The sequence below is a fragment of the Physeter macrocephalus genome, chromosome 4, assembly GCF_002837175.3.
Source record: "Physeter macrocephalus isolate SW-GA chromosome 4, ASM283717v5, whole genome shotgun sequence".
Taxonomy (NCBI): Eukaryota; Metazoa; Chordata; class Mammalia; order Artiodactyla; family Physeteridae; genus Physeter; species Physeter macrocephalus.
Genome location: NC_041217.1, coordinates 15,159,387 through 15,179,052, shown reverse-complemented (window position 1 = coordinate 15,179,052; position 19,666 = coordinate 15,159,387). Strand labels below are relative to the sequence as shown.

The 19,666-nt window shown below is 36.2% G+C and overlaps 1 protein-coding gene across 1 annotated transcript in view; it reads left to right on the top strand.

Annotated features, from left to right (window-relative positions):
* Positions 1-19,666, top strand: part of USH2A (usherin) — an 829,367-nt gene that overhangs the window by 207,321 nt on the left and 602,380 nt on the right. The window contains exons 15-18 of the mRNA XM_028488076.1: positions 6,074-6,232; positions 13,457-13,951; positions 15,021-15,290; positions 16,876-17,045. Coding sequence (XP_028343877.1) covers positions 6,074-6,232; positions 13,457-13,951; positions 15,021-15,290; positions 16,876-17,045 — 1,094 coding nt within the window. The remainder of the gene's footprint in view (positions 1-6,073; positions 6,233-13,456; positions 13,952-15,020; positions 15,291-16,875; positions 17,046-19,666) is intronic.

Below are 19,666 nucleotides of genomic sequence, written 5' to 3'. Positions count from 1 at the left end.
ACATATGTATATGTATAACTGATTCACTTTGTTATAAAGCAGAAACTAACACACCATTGTAAAGCAATTATACTCCAATAAATATGTTAAAAAAATTTTTAAAAAAAATGTGGCTATCCACTTCTCCCACCAGTATCTGTTTAAAAGAATATTCTTTCCTTGATAATTGGCAATCTTGTTGAAAATTGGTTTACCATACTCTGATGACTTTTAATCCATATTTTAGCACTATTTTACTAGTGACTGCTCTAAGAATTAGGCTATACATCTTTGTCTGCCACAGATTACTTCAGGTTTGTACAGACTTAATTCTAGTAAAATATAATAACTATGCTCTGATGTAGCTCCATTTCCTTCCCCATTTTTGTACTATGATTGTGCATGCATGTGTGTGTGTGTGCATGTGGGTATATGTGTATGCTACACTAATATAATTATTGTTTTAAGTAATAGTAGGCTTTTAAAATGATTTGACAGAAGAAAGCAGAATATGAATACAGAACCCACATACACTGTCTTTAATATTTATCCACATAATTTACCCACATATTTACCATTTCTGGTGTTTTCCCTACCTTCCCATGATTCAATTTACTCTCTTTATCATTTCCTTTTAGCTGATGGATTGCTTTAGTGTTTCTGTCTGTCTGTATCCATTATTTCTAGTTTTCATAGGGCTAGACTGCTAACAATGAATTCTCTTAGATTTTTTTTTTAATTATTTGAGAATACCTTTATTTAACTTTTACTTTTGATGAGTAATTTTTTCTAGACATAGAGTTCTTGTTACCAACTATTCTTTTTTCTTTTGGGACTTTAAATTTGTCATTCTACTACCTTCTGGCCTCCTTTGTTTTGGTAAACCTTTAATTGTATTTCCCTTCAACTGTGTTATGAGTTGTTTTTCTCTTACTGCTTTCAAGAGTTTGTCTTTTTCTTTCACCAGTTTGACTACACTATGTCTAGGTCTGAATCACTTTGTGTGTATCCTACTTGAATTCATTATGCTTTTTGGAATTGGAGGTAAGTGTTTTACATTGAATTTGGACAGTTTGAGCCAAAATTTCTTCAAATATTTTTTTCTCCTTTCTCTGTCTTTTCTTTCCTTTGTGGTTCCCATCGCACATATGTTGACGCATTGTACATATGACATTTACTCACAGATCTCTGAGGCTGCTTTCACTTTTGTTAAATTATTTTCTCTGTTCTTTGGATTAGATAAATCATATTGTTGTATATTTAATTTCCATCTGTTGCTTTATATCAAGTTTACTGATTCTTCTTTCATTTCAAATCTGCCATTGAGCCTTCTCTAGAGAAGTTTCCATTTTAGTTATTATACTGTTCAACTCTGGTTTTGGTGTTTTTATACATTCTCTGTTGAAATTCCCTTTTTGTTGAAACACAATTTTCATATTTTTCTTTAATTTTTAGAACACACTGATAATAGTTGCTTTGGCTTTCAAAGGTAGACATTATCGTCTTCTTATTGTAAATAAGAAAAGGGTCAGAGCATCCAATTGAAATTTGACTGCAGTCATACAATTACGAAAGTTCCCAGGCTGGGATGTAATCCCAAACTGATGGATGTAGTCACAATATTATACTTTCCTTCCTTAAAAGAGAGTCTTATACAAAGACCATTCTTGGGAATTTTGATTAATGAGTGTATGACCATTTTCTCAGAATCCTACTTTCAGCACATAAAAGTGGGTTCAAGTTATCTCATGCCCAGGATTTCAAAATATTTATTCTTAGAGTGGTGTTGAACTATCTAAACCTTCAGGTCTTTGAAAATTCTCATTAAATGTCAAACAAGCACTATTCATTCACACTGTGAAGTCAGACAAGATTGTGGTTAGAGATGGTCATAAAAAGTAATCAACTTTAAACATTTGAAAGAGCCTATGTGTGTATATATATGTATGATTGTGTTTGTTGTCAGGAAATTTTCACATAATGCAAATCATTTTCTACATCCTTTGACATGGGACTGAAACATCTATCTCTCTTTCAATCATCCCAAAAGTATTTTGCCATCTTAGAAAATAGTTTGATGGTCAGTTTTGATTTCTCTAACTCTGAAATCTATTGTGTTCCTGAGAGCATGCAGAGTTTTAGATGTAATCATTAATATTCACTAAAAAACATTAAATTGCCATGGATTACAAGGCTCTTTGAGAGTGCTGTACATGAGACAGTTTATGAATCTTTGAAGTTCCACTAAGAATAACAGGATTTAGAGCCCTAAATTAAAATTCACTGAAAGATCAAATGTACTGTCAGTATTCAACCAACCAAAGTGACCATAGCAAAATATGGCAAATCATTGAATTCAAAAATATAAGGTGCTGTTTGGAAATAATTCTCTTTTCATGTGTCATTTTGAGATTGTTATTACTCACTGTCCTATATCTAAATAGGCATATGGACAGTTAGAATTTTAACATAACAGTGAAAAGCCCCTCCAAAAAAAAGATAAAGGGGAAGAGTTAGAATGTATCTAGGTTGAATATTTTTCTTGAAAAATGTGACATCAATATTATCTACCATAGGTTTAGAGACATTGTCTTTAGGAAGCCTATGCATAAGATATGGAATTTTATATATTTCAAATTCAGTGCTCTTGATATACTTTCTTAAAATTCTGTTGTTGGATTATATCACGTCTTTAAAATGGAGTATATCATTCGTGAGTACTGATGAATTAGTAATAGATCTTAATTGAAAGTCTTTGCCTGGTGTGTTAGGATAACTTCACGTTACTACTCCATACTTCTCACTCTGCTCTGTTCCCCAAGATTCTGTATGTTCTGTGTCAGCAGGCTCTCTTGCCCCCTGACTTTCGGTTGGCTTCAGCTACAAGTAGGAACCTTCTAGTCATCTGGAGGAGGGCTGGCAGAAAAGGGAAGTCAGAACATTTAATTCCCAGCTCCCTGTCTCCGTGTAAGAGTGGCCTTGAGCTGGCTCTGTCCTTCAATGAGTGGTCAGATGATGCTCTTCACACATCCCTTTCTGTCCCTGAGTGCTGTGCCCCTTCAAGCTAGGGATATGTGTGAGAAAAAGTTAACATAGCAGGCCTGTATGCTTGTCTTTAGAAAGACCTGCTTACAAAGTTGGCCTTTGGCTGGCCTCTGGGATTTGGATTTTGTGACAGCTGCCACCATCCTCAGAATTGTTAAGAAGGGCTCACTGTCCCTTAAATTTTGTACAGATTATATGGTTTATGCTTGTTGGGCTGCAACCCACAGGAAATACTGACCTCCATTTCCCCAGTTTTGAGACCAAAGAAGGGGTCTGGAGTCAATGACAGAGACATGAATGATTTAATGGATGGGGAAGCTTACATGTCTGAAGCAAGGTCCTGGAGTGACACCTCACCATATGCAGGGGAGAGCAGGCAGGAAGTGGCTGTAGGCTTCACTGGGGGGTGGGAGGGATTGCCAGTTATAGGGGGAATTACCTCTGGCTGCCTCTTCGGTTACCAAGGAAACCAGCAGTGGGCCACACCCCTCACTGCCTCTGATAAGAACAATCATTAGCTGGGACCTGGGGCAAGTATGTAGGAAGGTCAGTCCTGTGAGTAGGATGTAGGTGAAGCAGGCACTGGTTGAGCAGGGGATGTACAGAGAGCAAGAGAACAGCCCTCTTGAGTGGCCTGACCATACAATGCTTAACACCTGCTTTCTTTCTGGGAGTTTGGAATTTTGGTGTGTGCCAGACAGAGGCTGCCTACATGAACAGTCCCCAGTATAAACACTGGGCACTGAGTTTCTAATGAACTTCTCTGGTTGGCAACATTTCACATGTGTTTTTATATGTTGCTAGGGAAATTAAGCCCATCCTCTGTGACTTGAAGCTTGTGCCTGGTTTCCCCCAGACTTTACCCATGTACCTTTTCCCTTTTTTGATTGTACTCTGTATCCTTTTGCTGTAATAAATCTTACCGATGAGTAGGACTATATGATGAGTGAATGAATTTCTAGTGAATCATTGAGACTGGGATTGGTCTTGACCCGTGTCATAAGTAGTAAAAGAGCTCTGCTATTACCATACCCCAGAGTACTGCTCCATGTCTTTTGATACCTTTACATTCTGCCCACCCTTTTGAAAATAGTTTCTTTATTAAGCTCTTTATTAAATCATTTGAGTGTGCACTTTCTTTTCTTCTGAAACATTGACTATCACCTAGTGACTGCAGATATTTCATATAATAATATTGATAATTGATCGATTCATGATTGATTCATGATTTAAAATTTTTTCTCAACAGAAAGATTAATGGTTTACAAAATAAGTTAACACAACAAACTGTGCCTTTGTCATTTTATTCAATGAGAAAATCCGATTAGATTTTGCTTCTCTACATGGATGAAGGGTTATGCATCTTAAACCAGAGGGGGTAAATAAACTGGTGGTTGATTGCCCTTAAAATATAGTTAGACATTGTTTTTCTCCTTTACCTTTATATCTTCTGGGGAAAAAAATGTAGACTGATTCTCCAAAATAGGGAGACTATGAAAAATATAGTGATAGGAAACAATGTGTTCATAGTATATATTTATACTATAAAAAATATCACTAAAATAGTGAGATGAATGCTCTTATGTGCCTGATGGAAGCAAACATATTATCTCTAACAATCACAGCATTTTTTATTTTATTTTATTTTTTTGTGCTATACAGCAGGTTCTTATTAGTTATCTATTTTGTATATATTAGTGTATATATGTCAATCCCAATCTCCCAATTCATCCCCCCTGCCCTGCTTTCCCCCCTTGGTGTCCATATGTCAAAGAGCATCTGAATCACAACACTTTTTAAATTGAAGTATAGTTGATTTACAGTGTTTTGTTAGTATCAGGTGTACAGCAAAGTGCTTCAGTTATATACATATATTTATATACTTTTTCAGATTTTTTCCATTAGAGATTATTACAAGATATTGAATATAATTCCCTGTGCTAAACACTAGGTCTTGTTGTTTATCTATTTTATGTATAGTAGTGTGTATCTTTTAATCCCAAACTCCTAATTTATCCCTTCTCCCCCTCCCCCCCCCGACTGATTTCTCCTTTGGTAACCATAAATTTGTTTTCTATGTTACAATCACAGCATTTTTAACAGGTGTTATAAACAATCATAGCAACTCTAACAGGTGCTTGGTGTTCACATAGTACATTTAATTTGTTTCTTGCTAATATTTAGACTATTTAACATCCTTAGCATCCACAGCTATTTGTATCACCAGCTATTATTCTTTCTTTTACACTATGCTCTGTGAAGCAAGATGAAGCATTGTGTTTAATGGAATGGAAAACTTCCTTTTAAAAAATCCAAAAATTAAATGACTTATTTCAAGTTTCAACACAATTTATGTGTATCAACTTTTAATTAAGTAGAAAATAAATATTATGCATCCTTGGATAGTTTCTCTGAAAAATTCAAAGGAAGAGGTGGAGAGTTAGAGAAATACTGTATGTTTTCATTTATATGTGGAATCTAAAAAAAATGAACAAATAGAACAAAACAGAAACAGACTCACGGATACAGAGAACAAACTATTGGTTGCCAGAGGGGAGGTGGGGAATGGGTGAAATAGGCGAAGGGGATTAAGAAGTACAAACTTCCAGTTACAGAATAATAAGTCATGGGGATGTAGTGTACAGCACAGGGAGTATAGTTAATAATGCTGTAATAACTCTGTATGGTGCATAATCTATACAAGTATCAAATCACTGTGTTATATACCTGAAATGAATATAATATTGTAAGTCAACTATACTTCAATAAAAAAGAAGTGCTTATGTAAACTTTTGTGGTTTTTTCCCCCAACCATATTTATGTCAGCTGCATTGACCTACAAATGTATTTTATGTTTATAGATAAAAAGCTTTGTTTTAGAGAACTCATGATGTATACCCTTTGTTTATTAATGTCTTGGTAAACCACATGTCTTCTTGATAAAGTAATCCTGAATCAGAAAGACCTCTTTGCTGGATATCTTACTTCAGTTTACTTGTGTCCTTATCGATTGCCTTTGCTGATACATGCTTTCTCGATTGTAATTTAGCTCCATCCCAGCAACCTCCACCCAGAGGAAAAGTTCAAAATTCTTCTGCTATCAGTCTTTCCTGGAGTCCACCTGATTCTCCAAATGCCCACTGGCTCACTTACAGTTTATTCAGGGATGGTTTTGAAATCTACACAATTGAAGATCAATACCCATACAGTAAGTTTCAAGGTTTGGTGATGGAAAGATATAATATTCTGAAAATTGATACATTAGTTAAGTTCTTTGACATTGAGGGGACATGTTGTTGTCTAGCATGGAGTGTTTCAGCAGAGAGAGAATTACAAATCTCACTAGTAATCAAAGAAACGCAGTGAAAATGAGATGCTTATTATTTGTTAAGACATGAATGCTTATCAAAGCCTCAAAGATGAAAACAAATTACCCTTTCCAGGATTAATGAGGATATGGAGAAGCTAGAATTTACATAAACTGCTGGGCTATCTGTGAGGGTTCATTGGTATGACTTTTCATGTGGGATAACTTGTTAAAATATATGAGAAGCCTTACCCTTTTGCAAACGATTTGACTCAGCAAACCTACTTTAAAAAATGTATCTCAAATGAATAGTCATAAAGGGACACCAAATCACAAAATATGTCCAAACCTGCACTATTTGTAATCGCAAAATATTGGAAAAAGTCAGACATTCAAAAAACTTTCAGTAAATTATGGTACATGACATAATAGAATCTGGTGCATTATTAAGTAAATTGTAGAATATGTTCACCTATAAAGTGCTATCTTAGTTTAGTTATTAATGAATGGGAAATGTCCATGAAATACTGTTTACGGTAACTAAAAGATATTAAAATAATCTATGAATTATATTTTATTTTATTTATTTTTTTTTTTGTGGTATGCGGGCCTCCCTCTGCTGTGGCCTCTCCCGTTGCGGAGCACAGGCTCCGGACGCGCAGGCCCAGCGGCCATGGCTCACGGGCCCAGCCGCTCCGCGGCGCGCGGGATCCTCCCAGACCGGGGCGCGAACCCGGGTCCCCTGCATCGGCAGGTGGACGCGCAACCACTGCGCCACCAGGGAAGCCCTATGAATTATATTTTAATTTAAAATATATAAAAATACTGGAAGACTTACAACAAACTGGTCTATCATTTTTCTGGGTATAAGGATTATAGAAAATTTATCAAATATTTCTATTATAAGAGGTTCACATTTTAAATTCTCAGGTTGGAAAATGGACTTTTCAAAAAGGGAAATCGGAGTCCTAACATTCAAGCAAATAGTATAATTATATGCATACATTGCCATTTCCACAGAGGTAAAACCCAGCAACATGGAACTAAATTGAGAGAAGAAAGATGTGAACAAACCATGAAGACTATCTTTGCACCTGTAACTATTATGAAGATTTTGAAGGAGCTTGTAGAAATCAAACTATTTAGACCCATTATCTTTAAAAAGATTTACTCAGTTGTTTTAGATACTTTTTCACTAAAGACAGAAGGAAAACTTTGAAATTTTCTTCCAGCCCTGTCTTCTCTGATGTTTGCTTTGCTCATGTTTAGCTACAAGCTAGTTTAAGAAACTAGTTTAAGAAACTAGTTTAAGAAACATTGGAACAGTGATTCCAATTCAGGTTTCCATGTTGTTCTCTTTAAGACCCAGTTTTCCAAATTCTAGTTTAACATGATTAATTAATTAGAAAAGTATATAAAGCTATGTAAAAATACTGAAGTTCCATAATCTTTCTGAAAATGATTAGGAAAGTGCCTTGTTTTGACATATTGATTGGCGTTACAACTTTTGCATAGCATACAGTTTTATTTTGTATATATTATAGTAGGTTACATTTTGCACCCAGTTCTGTATGACTTATGTTATTACATTCAGTACTTTGTGTTAACTCTAAATGTCTCTTTAGTACTCCGAGTCCTCTTTGAAGTTAATGGACGCTCTGAACTTTATAATGCAGATTGCAAAGGGAAAGGAACATCTGTCTACATCTGCCATGTTGGCAAAGCATCCTAAAAACCTGCTACTAGAATGTTTATTTTCTTCCAAATATCAGCATGATCCAGGTGTCCTGAAACTTAAGTTTTTGTGATAGAAGAAGAGAGAGTTATTAAAATATTGAAAGTGATTTTGAAGATGACACTATTACTGGTTGAATTATTTCTTAAGTCGTATATTAGGGTCACTATTTTCCATATAGGTTAATTCAATAGCAAAATTAAACCTCAATTATACCCTTCAACCCAGAGGCATGTCTTACATAGTAGCATATAGTGATCTATTTTATAGAACGTTACATGTGAGTACAACACTCTGGCTCTTTTTCATGATTGCACTAATATAGAATCCAAATAACAGTTTCTTACATAATAAATGTGTGCTCGTTCACTAATCAGAAATTTATATAATCCTATTAAACAGGTATTATTTCTTAAATCCTTATTTTTCATTAAAAAATGCCACTTCTGGCATTTCTTCACAATCACTATAATTAATGATATGCAAATTATCTGCATGATGGCATTTGAACAGTAAGAACAATTGGTTAATGCTGTCAGAATGTTGTATCATTCTAATAATACCCTCATGTTTATTACTCTATTTCCAGTGTGTAGCATGTGTAATATGAAGAGGAAACAGTACTTATATCCAGTCGGATGAACACAAATCTTTGGGTTAAATAAAGGCATTTGGAATTATAGGTGGAGAATCGTTGAACGTTTCAAAGAAAATTAATAGTGTGTCTTCCAAGCAAGTTTGACCATTTGGTTGAGACCATTATAGATTTCCTTGTTAGAATAAAACTTTTCCTAGCTGGCCTGATGCACTAAGGGATTCTCCAGGGCAGTAGTTTCCAACCTAAGATCATAACACACCGGTATTTTCATTTTTAGAGCCTGCAAATTATTTGTTTAGTAATACCTTCTAATAATGATGGAATAATTTTAAAGTTTATAAATAACTTTTTAAAAGGAATTAAGTTATAGTCAGTGGTTTCCCTAGGTAACATTTCACTCATTTTGCATCCTAATTAGTTTTCAAGAGTAGAAGAGAAGGGTGTAAGTTAGCACGGTTGGGATTGTACATAATCAGCACCTAATATTATCTCCCCTGCAACCATGATTAGGGTTGCCAATAGGTATTTTATGTGTTATAGGGGTGAAGAGAACAGCTATTGTAGGAAATAGCGCACTTTTGATAGTATTGAAGTTTTAAGGGGTGGTCAGTAAATCATATTATTTTTTCCTACTTGAGTTTGAAACTAAAGGGGAATTAGACATAAGGATTCCATCTATAAGATGGAAATGAAAAATAAAAATCATCATCATTATTAATAGAAGCCAGATTGGAGAATATACCTTTTCTCCTGCAGGAAGACAGATTAGAAAAGAAATCAGTGAGCTGAGGATGCTTTGCTTTTTTTTCCTCCCAAATTCACAATCAGTTAATTCTTTCCTCCTTTGGGTCACCATGAGTGGGGAGATAGTCCTTAAATGTTACTCCAGGGAAATGCTTTCATAGGCAAACTAGAGGAAGATTATTTCTACGTGTGACCATTGCTTACGTCACTAGGGACATTAACATAGTTTAAGATGAGAGTTTTAGACAACATTGTATCTTAGTGAACTCTGGGATTTCATTTCTACCTTTAATGTCATTATCATTTATTATTCCATACCACATTAAAGGATCAATGTAACAAGGGTAAGATGGTTCAGTTACCTCTGAGAGAAATAAACCTAAAAAACCCAGAAAATATAAGCAGGGGATAAGAATGAAAACAGAATAGATGAAAATCAATGTTTTTTATTATAAGGCTCTTAATACTATTTCCTGGAAAAAAAATATGTATATGAAGAATCATTCATTCATTCTTTGTGCACTGCTTACTGCAGACCAGGAACGGTACGAGCCACTAGAAATACAAGGATGGAAGGAACAGTTCTCATTATTGAAAAGAGATATAGATAAATAAACCAAGATTACAAAGTAATATATTAAATATTGTACCAGAATAGACTTAAGAGTATTAAGAAATATTTTTAGAATATTTCTGAGTATCCTATAAGTGGAGGAGGGGTAAAAAGCAACCATGCCTGGGCAGAGATAGTGATTGAGGACCATTGAAAGCTCCACAGAAGCAGGTGATGTGAGGTGAATTAACCAGATACCACAGTAGAGGAAGAATTACTCTCATGGAAGAAATTGTACAAGACAAGACATGAAGGTGTGTGAGAAAATAAGGTTAATTCAGGCAACTTGCACAGTTCCATGTAGCTCTGGTGGGTGGTACTTTAGGGAGAATGCCACACACGGGGGCTGGGGTCAGCCAATATTGTGACCCAGTGCATCTCTAAAGAGGAATTTCATGATGTTCTTGTGCAATAATTTCTCTAAACACCTGATTTTGATTTGAATTTTTTTAACTTTTTATTATAAAAGTGATATATCCAATTAAGAAAATTTAAAGGAAAAAAAAATTAAAGCATCACAATTCCAGCATTCTAGTGCAAAAACGAATTTCATTTTGGAAAATTTCTGGGAAAATATGTACTTCCGTTTATTTTGCATAATAATCAAGTCTATGCAGTATTACATTTCATATTTTTTCTCATGTTGCTGTATGGTCTTCATCACTATTGTTTTAAATAACTATATAATATTAGAATCCTATTAATGTAATATTAGACTAATATAACTCATTAAGAAATTCAACTTTAATTTACTTAAACATTTCCTATTATAAATAACACATCAGTCATTTTATATGCTTCCCAAGGAAATGTTTCCCAAGAAATGACTAAAGATCATGGTCTCATAAAAGATTTTTCGGTGTATACTTGTACAAGTTATCAATTTGTTGCCTCTCCGTTTCAAACCTTGGCTTCATTGCCTGCTTTGTGGTAATGGAGCTGGAACCTGTAAACATTTCTCCTTTACTAGCCGGTATGATGTTGCACTCTATCAGTAGAGGGTGTTGGAGGGATCCTGCAGGAGATGGAGGTTTCTCTTCCTGGTTCTGGTGTGCACCCCTCTCAGGAGATCACTCAACAAGTGATGTTCAGCCATACACAGCTGCCAAGCTACCCTTGGGCAGCTTTTCCCCAGAACCCCAAAGGGCAGCTTTCCCAAGCTCTGGGCCCATAAGAGTGAGTTCTACAAGATGCACCCCAGAAGACAGTGCATGGCAGTCCCAGTAAATTCTTCTGATGCCCAGGTGGCATCTTCCCCTAGTACCGCAGACGGTGGCTTTCCAGTGAGTTCCATGGTGCAGCCTCTCATCATGGGCAGCTTTCCTTGGCACTCTGCCAGTAAGTTTTTTCTCTGTAAGTTCTGTCGTAGAGCACCTGAGGTGCTAGAGCCCAGGTTCCAAGGGAGTTCTACCTTCATGGAACCTCAGCGAACTTCACCATCAAGTGGGCCATGGTTGCACCCTGTCCAACAAAGTCTGGTCTCATCCCAGGTCTTATCTCTTCCAGTTCTGTTCCTTCCCTAGGTGCTCTGCTTCAGCCCTGGGGGTAGTGACTTTTCCCTGTCTCTGTCTCTTCTCTTCCTGCATTCTTTAGAGATTTCTGGTCCCCTAAGTAAGTAAAACCCTTTTGTAATCAATCATTCTTTGTATTCAGCTTTCCTTGTTCAGATTACTCTGTGCTTTCTGTGACCTGATTGGACTCTAGTCTGATATTCAACATATTTTCATGAAGAATTTGCAATGACATATGTAACAGAATGTCAGAATAACCCTTCACTCAGATGGTCACTGTCTTAGTCTGTTTAGATTACTATAACAAAATACCACAGGCTGAGTGGCTTCTAAACAACAGAAATTTATTTCTCAATGTTCTGGAGGCTAGAAGTCCAAGGTCAGGGTGCCAGCATGGTTGGGTTCTGATGACGGCCCTCTTCGGGGTTGCAGTCTGCTAACTTCTCGCTGTGTCCTCACATGGTGAAAGGGATGAGGGATTTTTCTGGGGCCTCTTCTGCAAGGGTACTAATCCCATGTGTGGACTCCACCCTCATGACGTCATCATTTTTCAAAGTCCCCCCACCTCCTAATACCATCACCTTGGGCATTAGGTTTCTAGCATATGAATTTGGGGGAGGATACAACGTTCAATCTATAGAATTCTCTCTTGTTCAGTCTTCAATTATTCCCTTTCCCCCACCATCATGAATGCATTCGGGGGAAGGACAGTTTCCCCTGGCGCTTTGCTTCTGCAGAAATGTCAGAGGATGCTGGCTCATTTGAGAGGTAATGCTCTTGCCATTCTCATGGCATCAACAACCAATGCATAAAGCTCAGGAACACGTGTTCATCCTCATCTTGTTTAGGTCTTCGTGAACACCCTGCTATCTCAGCCTCCCCTGGGCTCTTGTTATTGCTGGGAGCTCGCTGAGATTTGATTTCCACGTTTTCCATCCAACCTTTGGCCTGCCCAAGTCTGGAGGGTCACCTTGTCCCAGTCACAGAAGGTCCTATAGCACACTTGCTGGATCTCAACACAGCATCCTCATCACTCTGGAAACCATGCAATCCTGTGGATTAAAACCGTACGCTAGATGCTTAACTATTTTTCTTTAAGCCCTTAAATATGCTGCATCTGCCTACTAATATAGGGCACCTGCTGCATTATGGGACTCTCCACACCCTTCCCCAACACATGGTCCCAGGAGGGAGTGGGTGGCAGCTGCACTGGCATTTGTATGTTTCACAATCCTGACTTACACTCTCTGTCCCTTTCCCTTAGAGAATGGAAAGTTCCAGGCATATGCCTGATCATGTCCACTCCCCGTCATTTTCTTTTCTTTTACCTCCTTTTTCTACCTCCTTCTCTCTCTTCAAATCCTTCATGTCTAGAATTGTGTGAATTCTCCGTTGCTGATAAGAAATTGTCTCTACAACATAGCAGCTTAAAGCAACAATAATCATTTATAGTTTCACAGTTTCCATGGGTTGGAAATTCAGAAGAGGCTCTAGTCAAGATGTTGGCTCGGTGACAGACCTGGCCTGTGACAGTAGTTTGCCAACCCGTGGTCTAGTGTATCAGTGTCTAAAAAACAATCTGATTACTATAAGAAACCTAGTTATTTCTGCTTCATAGAATTTGCAAGGACTCTCTTATACCTTCTATAAAAAGGACGCTGTATCATATAAAGAACAAAACAAAAGCTTAACTTCTAAATATGCATCATTACAAAAGGCACTTTTCTTATATTGTACTGCACAATAAAATTAACCAGTATTTGCTTCATCTCAATTTTTTAAAATATGGACCATACTTTTATTCAAAAGAGTGGATTGGTGTAGTTTAATGTAGTTATGTTATATAACAGAAAAATAATTAGAAATGTTTCCTTGCCAATTTGTGGAATGTAACTCTTTTCTTCTTTTTTTTTTTAAATTTCAGATATTCAGTACTTCTTAGACACTGCGCTGTCACCATATACCTCCTATTCCTATTACCTCGAGACCAGCAGCTTGCGTGGTTCAACAAGGAGTGCAGCTGTCACCTACAGGACAAAACCAGGGGCCCCAGAGGGAAGCCTGAACTTAAGTTATATCAGTCCTATTAGCTCAGACTCTGTGACACTTACCTGGGCTGTACCTTCAAATCATTCTGGTCCTATCGAGAAATATATTTTGTCCTGTGCTCCTCTAGATGGCATCCAGCCCTGTGTTCCCTATGAAGGTCCTGAAACCACCGCTACCATCTGGAATCTGGTTCCATTCACCAAATACCGTTTTGCTGTACAGGCGTGTACTAGCGGGGGCTGTTTACAAAGCACCCCTCTGACAGTGACCACGGCCCAGGCACCTCCCCGAAGGCTGGGTCCACCCGAGGTGCGGAAGATCAGTTCCACAGAGCTTCACGTAGAATGGGCTCCACCGATGGAACCAAATGGTAGGAATTCAAGGCCTAGATTTCCCATTCTTGGGTAAAACATAAAGGAAAATCTGGATATTTGGAATTGTGCAATAAGATTCTGACAACCATTTTCATTTTTATAACTGCATGATGTCATAATTGGGAAACAGTTTCTAAAGATATACTATTTGTCCTGGTTAGTAGAATAAGTATATTTCTTTAATCTAATAACAAATTCCACTCATTTAAATTGCCCCCTAGAAGGCTAATATTATCTTTGCTCTTAGTGACATCTGCCATAACACAAATGATGTTTCTAATTTGAAACTCACTTAGGAAATGCATTATATTTGACTGTGTCACAAGTTTAGGGCACCCATAAGCAGTAAATTTTCTTTTAAGCAAGAAAAAGATATGAAATAATACAAAAAATATGTATATAGGCTAGCTGACTCCATTAAGTTAATTTTTGGGCTTATATAATTGAACCCTTGGTTATACAGGCCAGCACACAGTCACAGATTTTTAGTAATTTAGTATGATGTACGTATTATAACAAAAGCTTTTTTCTTAGGATTTTTAAGTTACTTGATAAAACTAGGTGGAAGTGAATTGTAATATTCTAATATTTATGTAAACAAGACTTATGTTAAGCAGGTAATCAAATTAAAATCCCCAAATTTGAAACTATACAAATTGAAGGTAGTGATCAAATTTCCAAAAAGAGATAGCCATTCTTAGTAGAAATTATGACCAATCATCCTGAAAAATATTGAATTTACCTATCGTAAATTATAGTTATTTTGTGTTTGTACACTTTTGTGCTCAGTTTTCATTTTCCATGAATATGCTTTTCATATTTTTGTATTTCATATTTCATATTTTTGTATTTCATGCATTCATGTAGCCAGCAACTTCTAGTTTTTTTTTTTTTTTTTTTTTTTTTTTAGTAAGTACCTATCATGTGGATTACCAAGAAAATAGACAGGTAATTGAGTCAGAAAAACAAGGAAAGCCAGGACTCTTCACATAACCTAACATCACCCCACCCCTAAAATAGCCCATTTGTCTAATAAGTCCTCTTTTCACCGTTTCACTTTTCTAGGCATAATTATAAGATATGAACTATACATGAAAAGACTGAGATCTAATGGAGAAACCAGGTCAGCAGAAAGTCAAGTTTTTCAGAGCAGTGGCTGGCTCAGTCCTTACCCACTTGCAGAATCAGCCAATGAAAATGCATTAGAACCTCCCGAACTAACCACAATCATCACTGGCTTGGAGCCGTACACCAAGTACAAGTTTAGAGTCTTAGCTGTGAACATGGCTGGGAGTGTGTCTTCTGCCTGGACCACAGGAAGAACGGGAGAATCAGGTGAAGACTCATGCTTTGAACTCTACTTTGGAAACTCCTGAATGAAAATATTGCCTCCAATTAAAGTCAACAGCACTAAATACATTAGAAAAGCAAGAGCTGTACATTTACATAAACCAAGGAAATATTGAATGCATACATTGGTTTCATAGATAACTCAAGGTCACAAAGTTCTTGCCGTAAGTTCTAGGGAAAAAAAATAATGTTTTAGTTGTTACTTCCAGGCACAAAAATGACTTAACTGTAGTTATAGTCTTTTGGGAATGTTTGTCAAAAATAGCAATTGGTTTCCAGTCCTGAAGTGGGCTGGCCATATGTCCCGTCTTGCTCCAAATTCAGTACAATTTATGTTCAGTGAAAGAGATAACTGTTACCAGTTTCACAAATCTGTTTTTGTTTTTCTTCCTCTTTCCAAAACAAGTAGTTTAGGTACCAAATTGTACCTTAAAATATAATCCCAGACATCAAAATCTGTAATTCACAAATGTGTTTATAAGCAGTTGGCAATATGGTAAGGAAAGATGGTGAAAAGTTTTAATTTTCTTAAGATAGCTTTACTAAGGCAAATGAGATATTTTTAATTCTCCACCTCAGTCTTTATATTATAAACACTTCAAATTTCATGAGCCCTTGACAAAAAAACTACACTTTTGTTATGCTTTGATATATAGATATCCAAAGAAACCCAAGTCCCGATTTAAATTGGATCTGTTAGGACTGTGGAGGGTAAGGGTAGCTTCAAGTTTGATGTCCAAGGGAATCATTTCATGAATAAAATGTGCATTGTGCTTGAGCATCTCTTAATGACTCCCAGCCATCTTGTCCAAATAATAGGGCCATGATAGCACAAGTGATGAGCCATGGCATTCCGGAAGGGGAAAGTCAAGGTCAGAAATGAAAAGTAATGGATGAAACAGCAATACTGGACCCTCATAATCGTATGGGTCACTGGCTAATGAAAGTGCAATGAGGTCCTTTGATAATACACCTTTGGTTAGCACATTTAAAATCCATATTAAGATCTCAAGGATGGCAGGGGGAGAATGTATGTGTGTATGTCCCTGAACATTTCAATCCAGATTTCTTGAAAACTTTTCGAATTTCTTTGGGGTTATTTAGAACATTTTCCATTTCCCTCTTTCTAAAGAGTAATATTCTCCCAGGAGCTCAGTGAATTACTTCTCTACATAAGAAGTCCAATATGTCACTATGCATTGTTCTAAACTTTGTGGACTGAGGCATATTCTGTTTTTGTGGTTTCTCCTTTCAAAGACGTTATAAGACCTACGGTTTCTTCCCCAGCTATCTACTAATTACCTTTATGAACACAAGCAAATTCCTATTTTTTAATTTGGTAAATGGAAAATATCTTTGTTAGTAATGTGAAGGTGGAGAACATCCTTGCAGATATAAAAATAAGTGAGTAGCTTTTATACACACCAGCATCATCTTTGATTTTTAAAATTTAGAATATTATGTAAGGAGTGAGGTGTTTCAGAAACTAGGATAAATGTATGAATTCAGGTTGAAAACCTGTGAATATGGCATTCATTGTTTTGGCTGTTGTTATTGTTGTTGTTAACAGCGCCTGTATTCATGACCCCTCCTTCAGTCTCCCCCCTCTCACCATACTCGCTCAATGTGTCCTGGGAGATGCCAGCAGATAATGTGACAAGAGGAAAAGTTGTGGGGTATAACGTCAGTATGGTTTCTGAACAATCACCTCAACAATCTAGTCCGGTGGTGTTTTCACAGGTATTGTTATTTTCAACTAACGACCTTTCAGAATTGAATTATGTCTTCGTATTGACATTTTCTGTATTTGCAGAATTCTGACAGAATTTTCATTTATATTGGGTTGGCCAAAAAGTTTGCTCAGTTAATGAATACATTCAATAAATTTCTTGGTGAAAATGAAAAATATGTCTTATTTTTACTTAAAACCGAATGAAGTTTTTGGCCAATCCCATACAATTCTTAAAGGGGGCATTCGTTTCTTAATATAATATTTATGTATACAAGGCTCCAAATACTTATATCATTCATTTTTTCCTAATATAAGGGTATATGGAAATAAACTTTGTTTCGTGAAATCTGCTTTTTCCACTTAGCGTATATCCTTAAATATCTTGCAAGAAGCTGACATTCAGTAGCTGTGTACTATTGTATTATCTGGGTACACAATAATGATTCAACCAATCCACAATCAATTGATATGTCTATTGTATTAATTATCTTGGAAATCTAAATGACATTGATAAGAACATCTTATACGTACATTTTGCATATTTCTATTTCCTAAGAATAAATTCTGAGGGATGCAGTTTATCACAGCTTATAGCAAAGGTTGTGAACATGTTCAAGGTTTGGGATATGTAGTGACATATTTCCTTCTAGTGAGTTATATCCAGCCAGCAGTAATGAGAATAATGATCATAGGTAACAATTACTGAGGCTTTACTGTGTACATAGACTAATTCATTTGATAGGTATAAGAATCCTGGAGGATGAGAGGCTCTTGTTACCCTCCAGTTTATGGTGTGACCAGTGTCCTTTCTATCAGCATAAGAGTGACCAATGACAAAGACCAGCTGACGTCAACTGGACGAGTCATTCTGCATACTTGGCTGTTTAGCATCTCTTCTGAGGAAGATGCTCTTTGGAGGACATTAACAGGACCTGAAAAGATCTTTGCACTTACTTGATGCCCTGTGCCATGGGCCTATCCACATTCTTCTTCCCTAAACATCCTAGTTCTTGATTTTCTAGTCTTTTTTCTTTTACGGCCATGTTCAATACAACCAAAGCACAGCCATATAACTCAGGGACCCTTCCATTTCCACACAGAATAAATGACCAGGTGCACTACCTAAAGTTTTGCCCATTGAAAGGATTTCTTTTTATTGCTGGGTTTTAGGACCATCCCTGAATGGAGCTATAGAGCAGCCAGCACCCATTTTTGACTTCATTAACCACATACTAAGACAACCCATCTGCAAACCAAACCACATTTTGCTACTCTCACAAGTCTTAAGGGTCCTCCAGGGAGTCATAGGTAGGAGCTGAGATTGAGCCAGCAGTGTCAGAATGGTGGATGACATGTGGGTTTGGATTACCAGCTTGCACAGCATATTATGCGTTCTGGCTGTTACTTGTATTATAATACTCTATTCCAAGAAACTAAGATAAGAAAAAAAAACCCATAGTTTATACAACACATCCCAGAAATCAACTTGTTTTTATCCCGCTTTTACCAATTACTTGCCATATCACACATCTCTGTGCTTCAGGTTTTATTCATGTGTAAAATGGGAAAACAATTTCTGCTTATCTATACAGTTTTTGTGGAGCTTAAAGAGCTTAACAAATATTAGATATTGTTATTATTAGTGATTATTATTAATGGGATATGGCTACATTACATTTGATAAAATATTATTCAGTGGGGCAGGAAAATATTTTTTATATTGACAAAATTTATGTATATAAATCTTTTGTTTGTTTAAAAGTCTTTTCTTTGTGGCTGAATTAAAATAAGGATATAGATATGTCACTTTATTCTCTCTCTTATACCCTCTCCTGCAAATAATCATCTACTTAATCATATATTCAAGAAAGTGAAATCACAAGTGGCAAAGTCAAATTTTTTTAAGTTCTCAAAAATTAAATTTGTATCCACACTGACCTGAGCATGTCTTATTATAATCTTGGTAAATAAATAGCCAAAATTTCTGGGGAAAGCCTACTGTAAAAATAACTGTTGAAGGATCTTTACCTAAGAATGTGGTAGAAGACATAAATAGAAGTGGTGCTATTATCATTGTAGTATTTTAAACTCCTACAAAGTTCTTCTCACCTCTTTAAAGATTAATCCCACAAAAAACTTTCAATTAGATACATCCTTTAAGACTTGTTAAGATGAGTCTATGTACATGATAAAGACATAGTTTATCTGAGTGATGATTTTACATGCCCCAAGCTCTAGGATAAGTGTCACTTAAAAATCATGTAATTTATAACAACTATATGTAGAGAAGAAGTAAAATTTCATCAAAATTAGTATTAGTCTACATTTTATCTTTCTTACATTTCATATTGTGTTTTTTTAAAAATTATTTTAAATAGATCTTTATTGGAGTATAATTGCTTCACAATACTGTGTTAGTTTCTGTTGCACAACAAAGCGAATCAGCCATATGCATACACATGTCCCCATATCCCCTCCCTCTTTTTTTTTTTTAACATTTTTATTGGAGTATAATTGCTTTACAATGGTGTGTTAGTTTCTGCTTTATAACAAAGTGAATCAGTTATACATATACATATATCCCCATATCTCCTCCCTCTTGCATCTGCCTCCCTCCCTCCCATCCTCC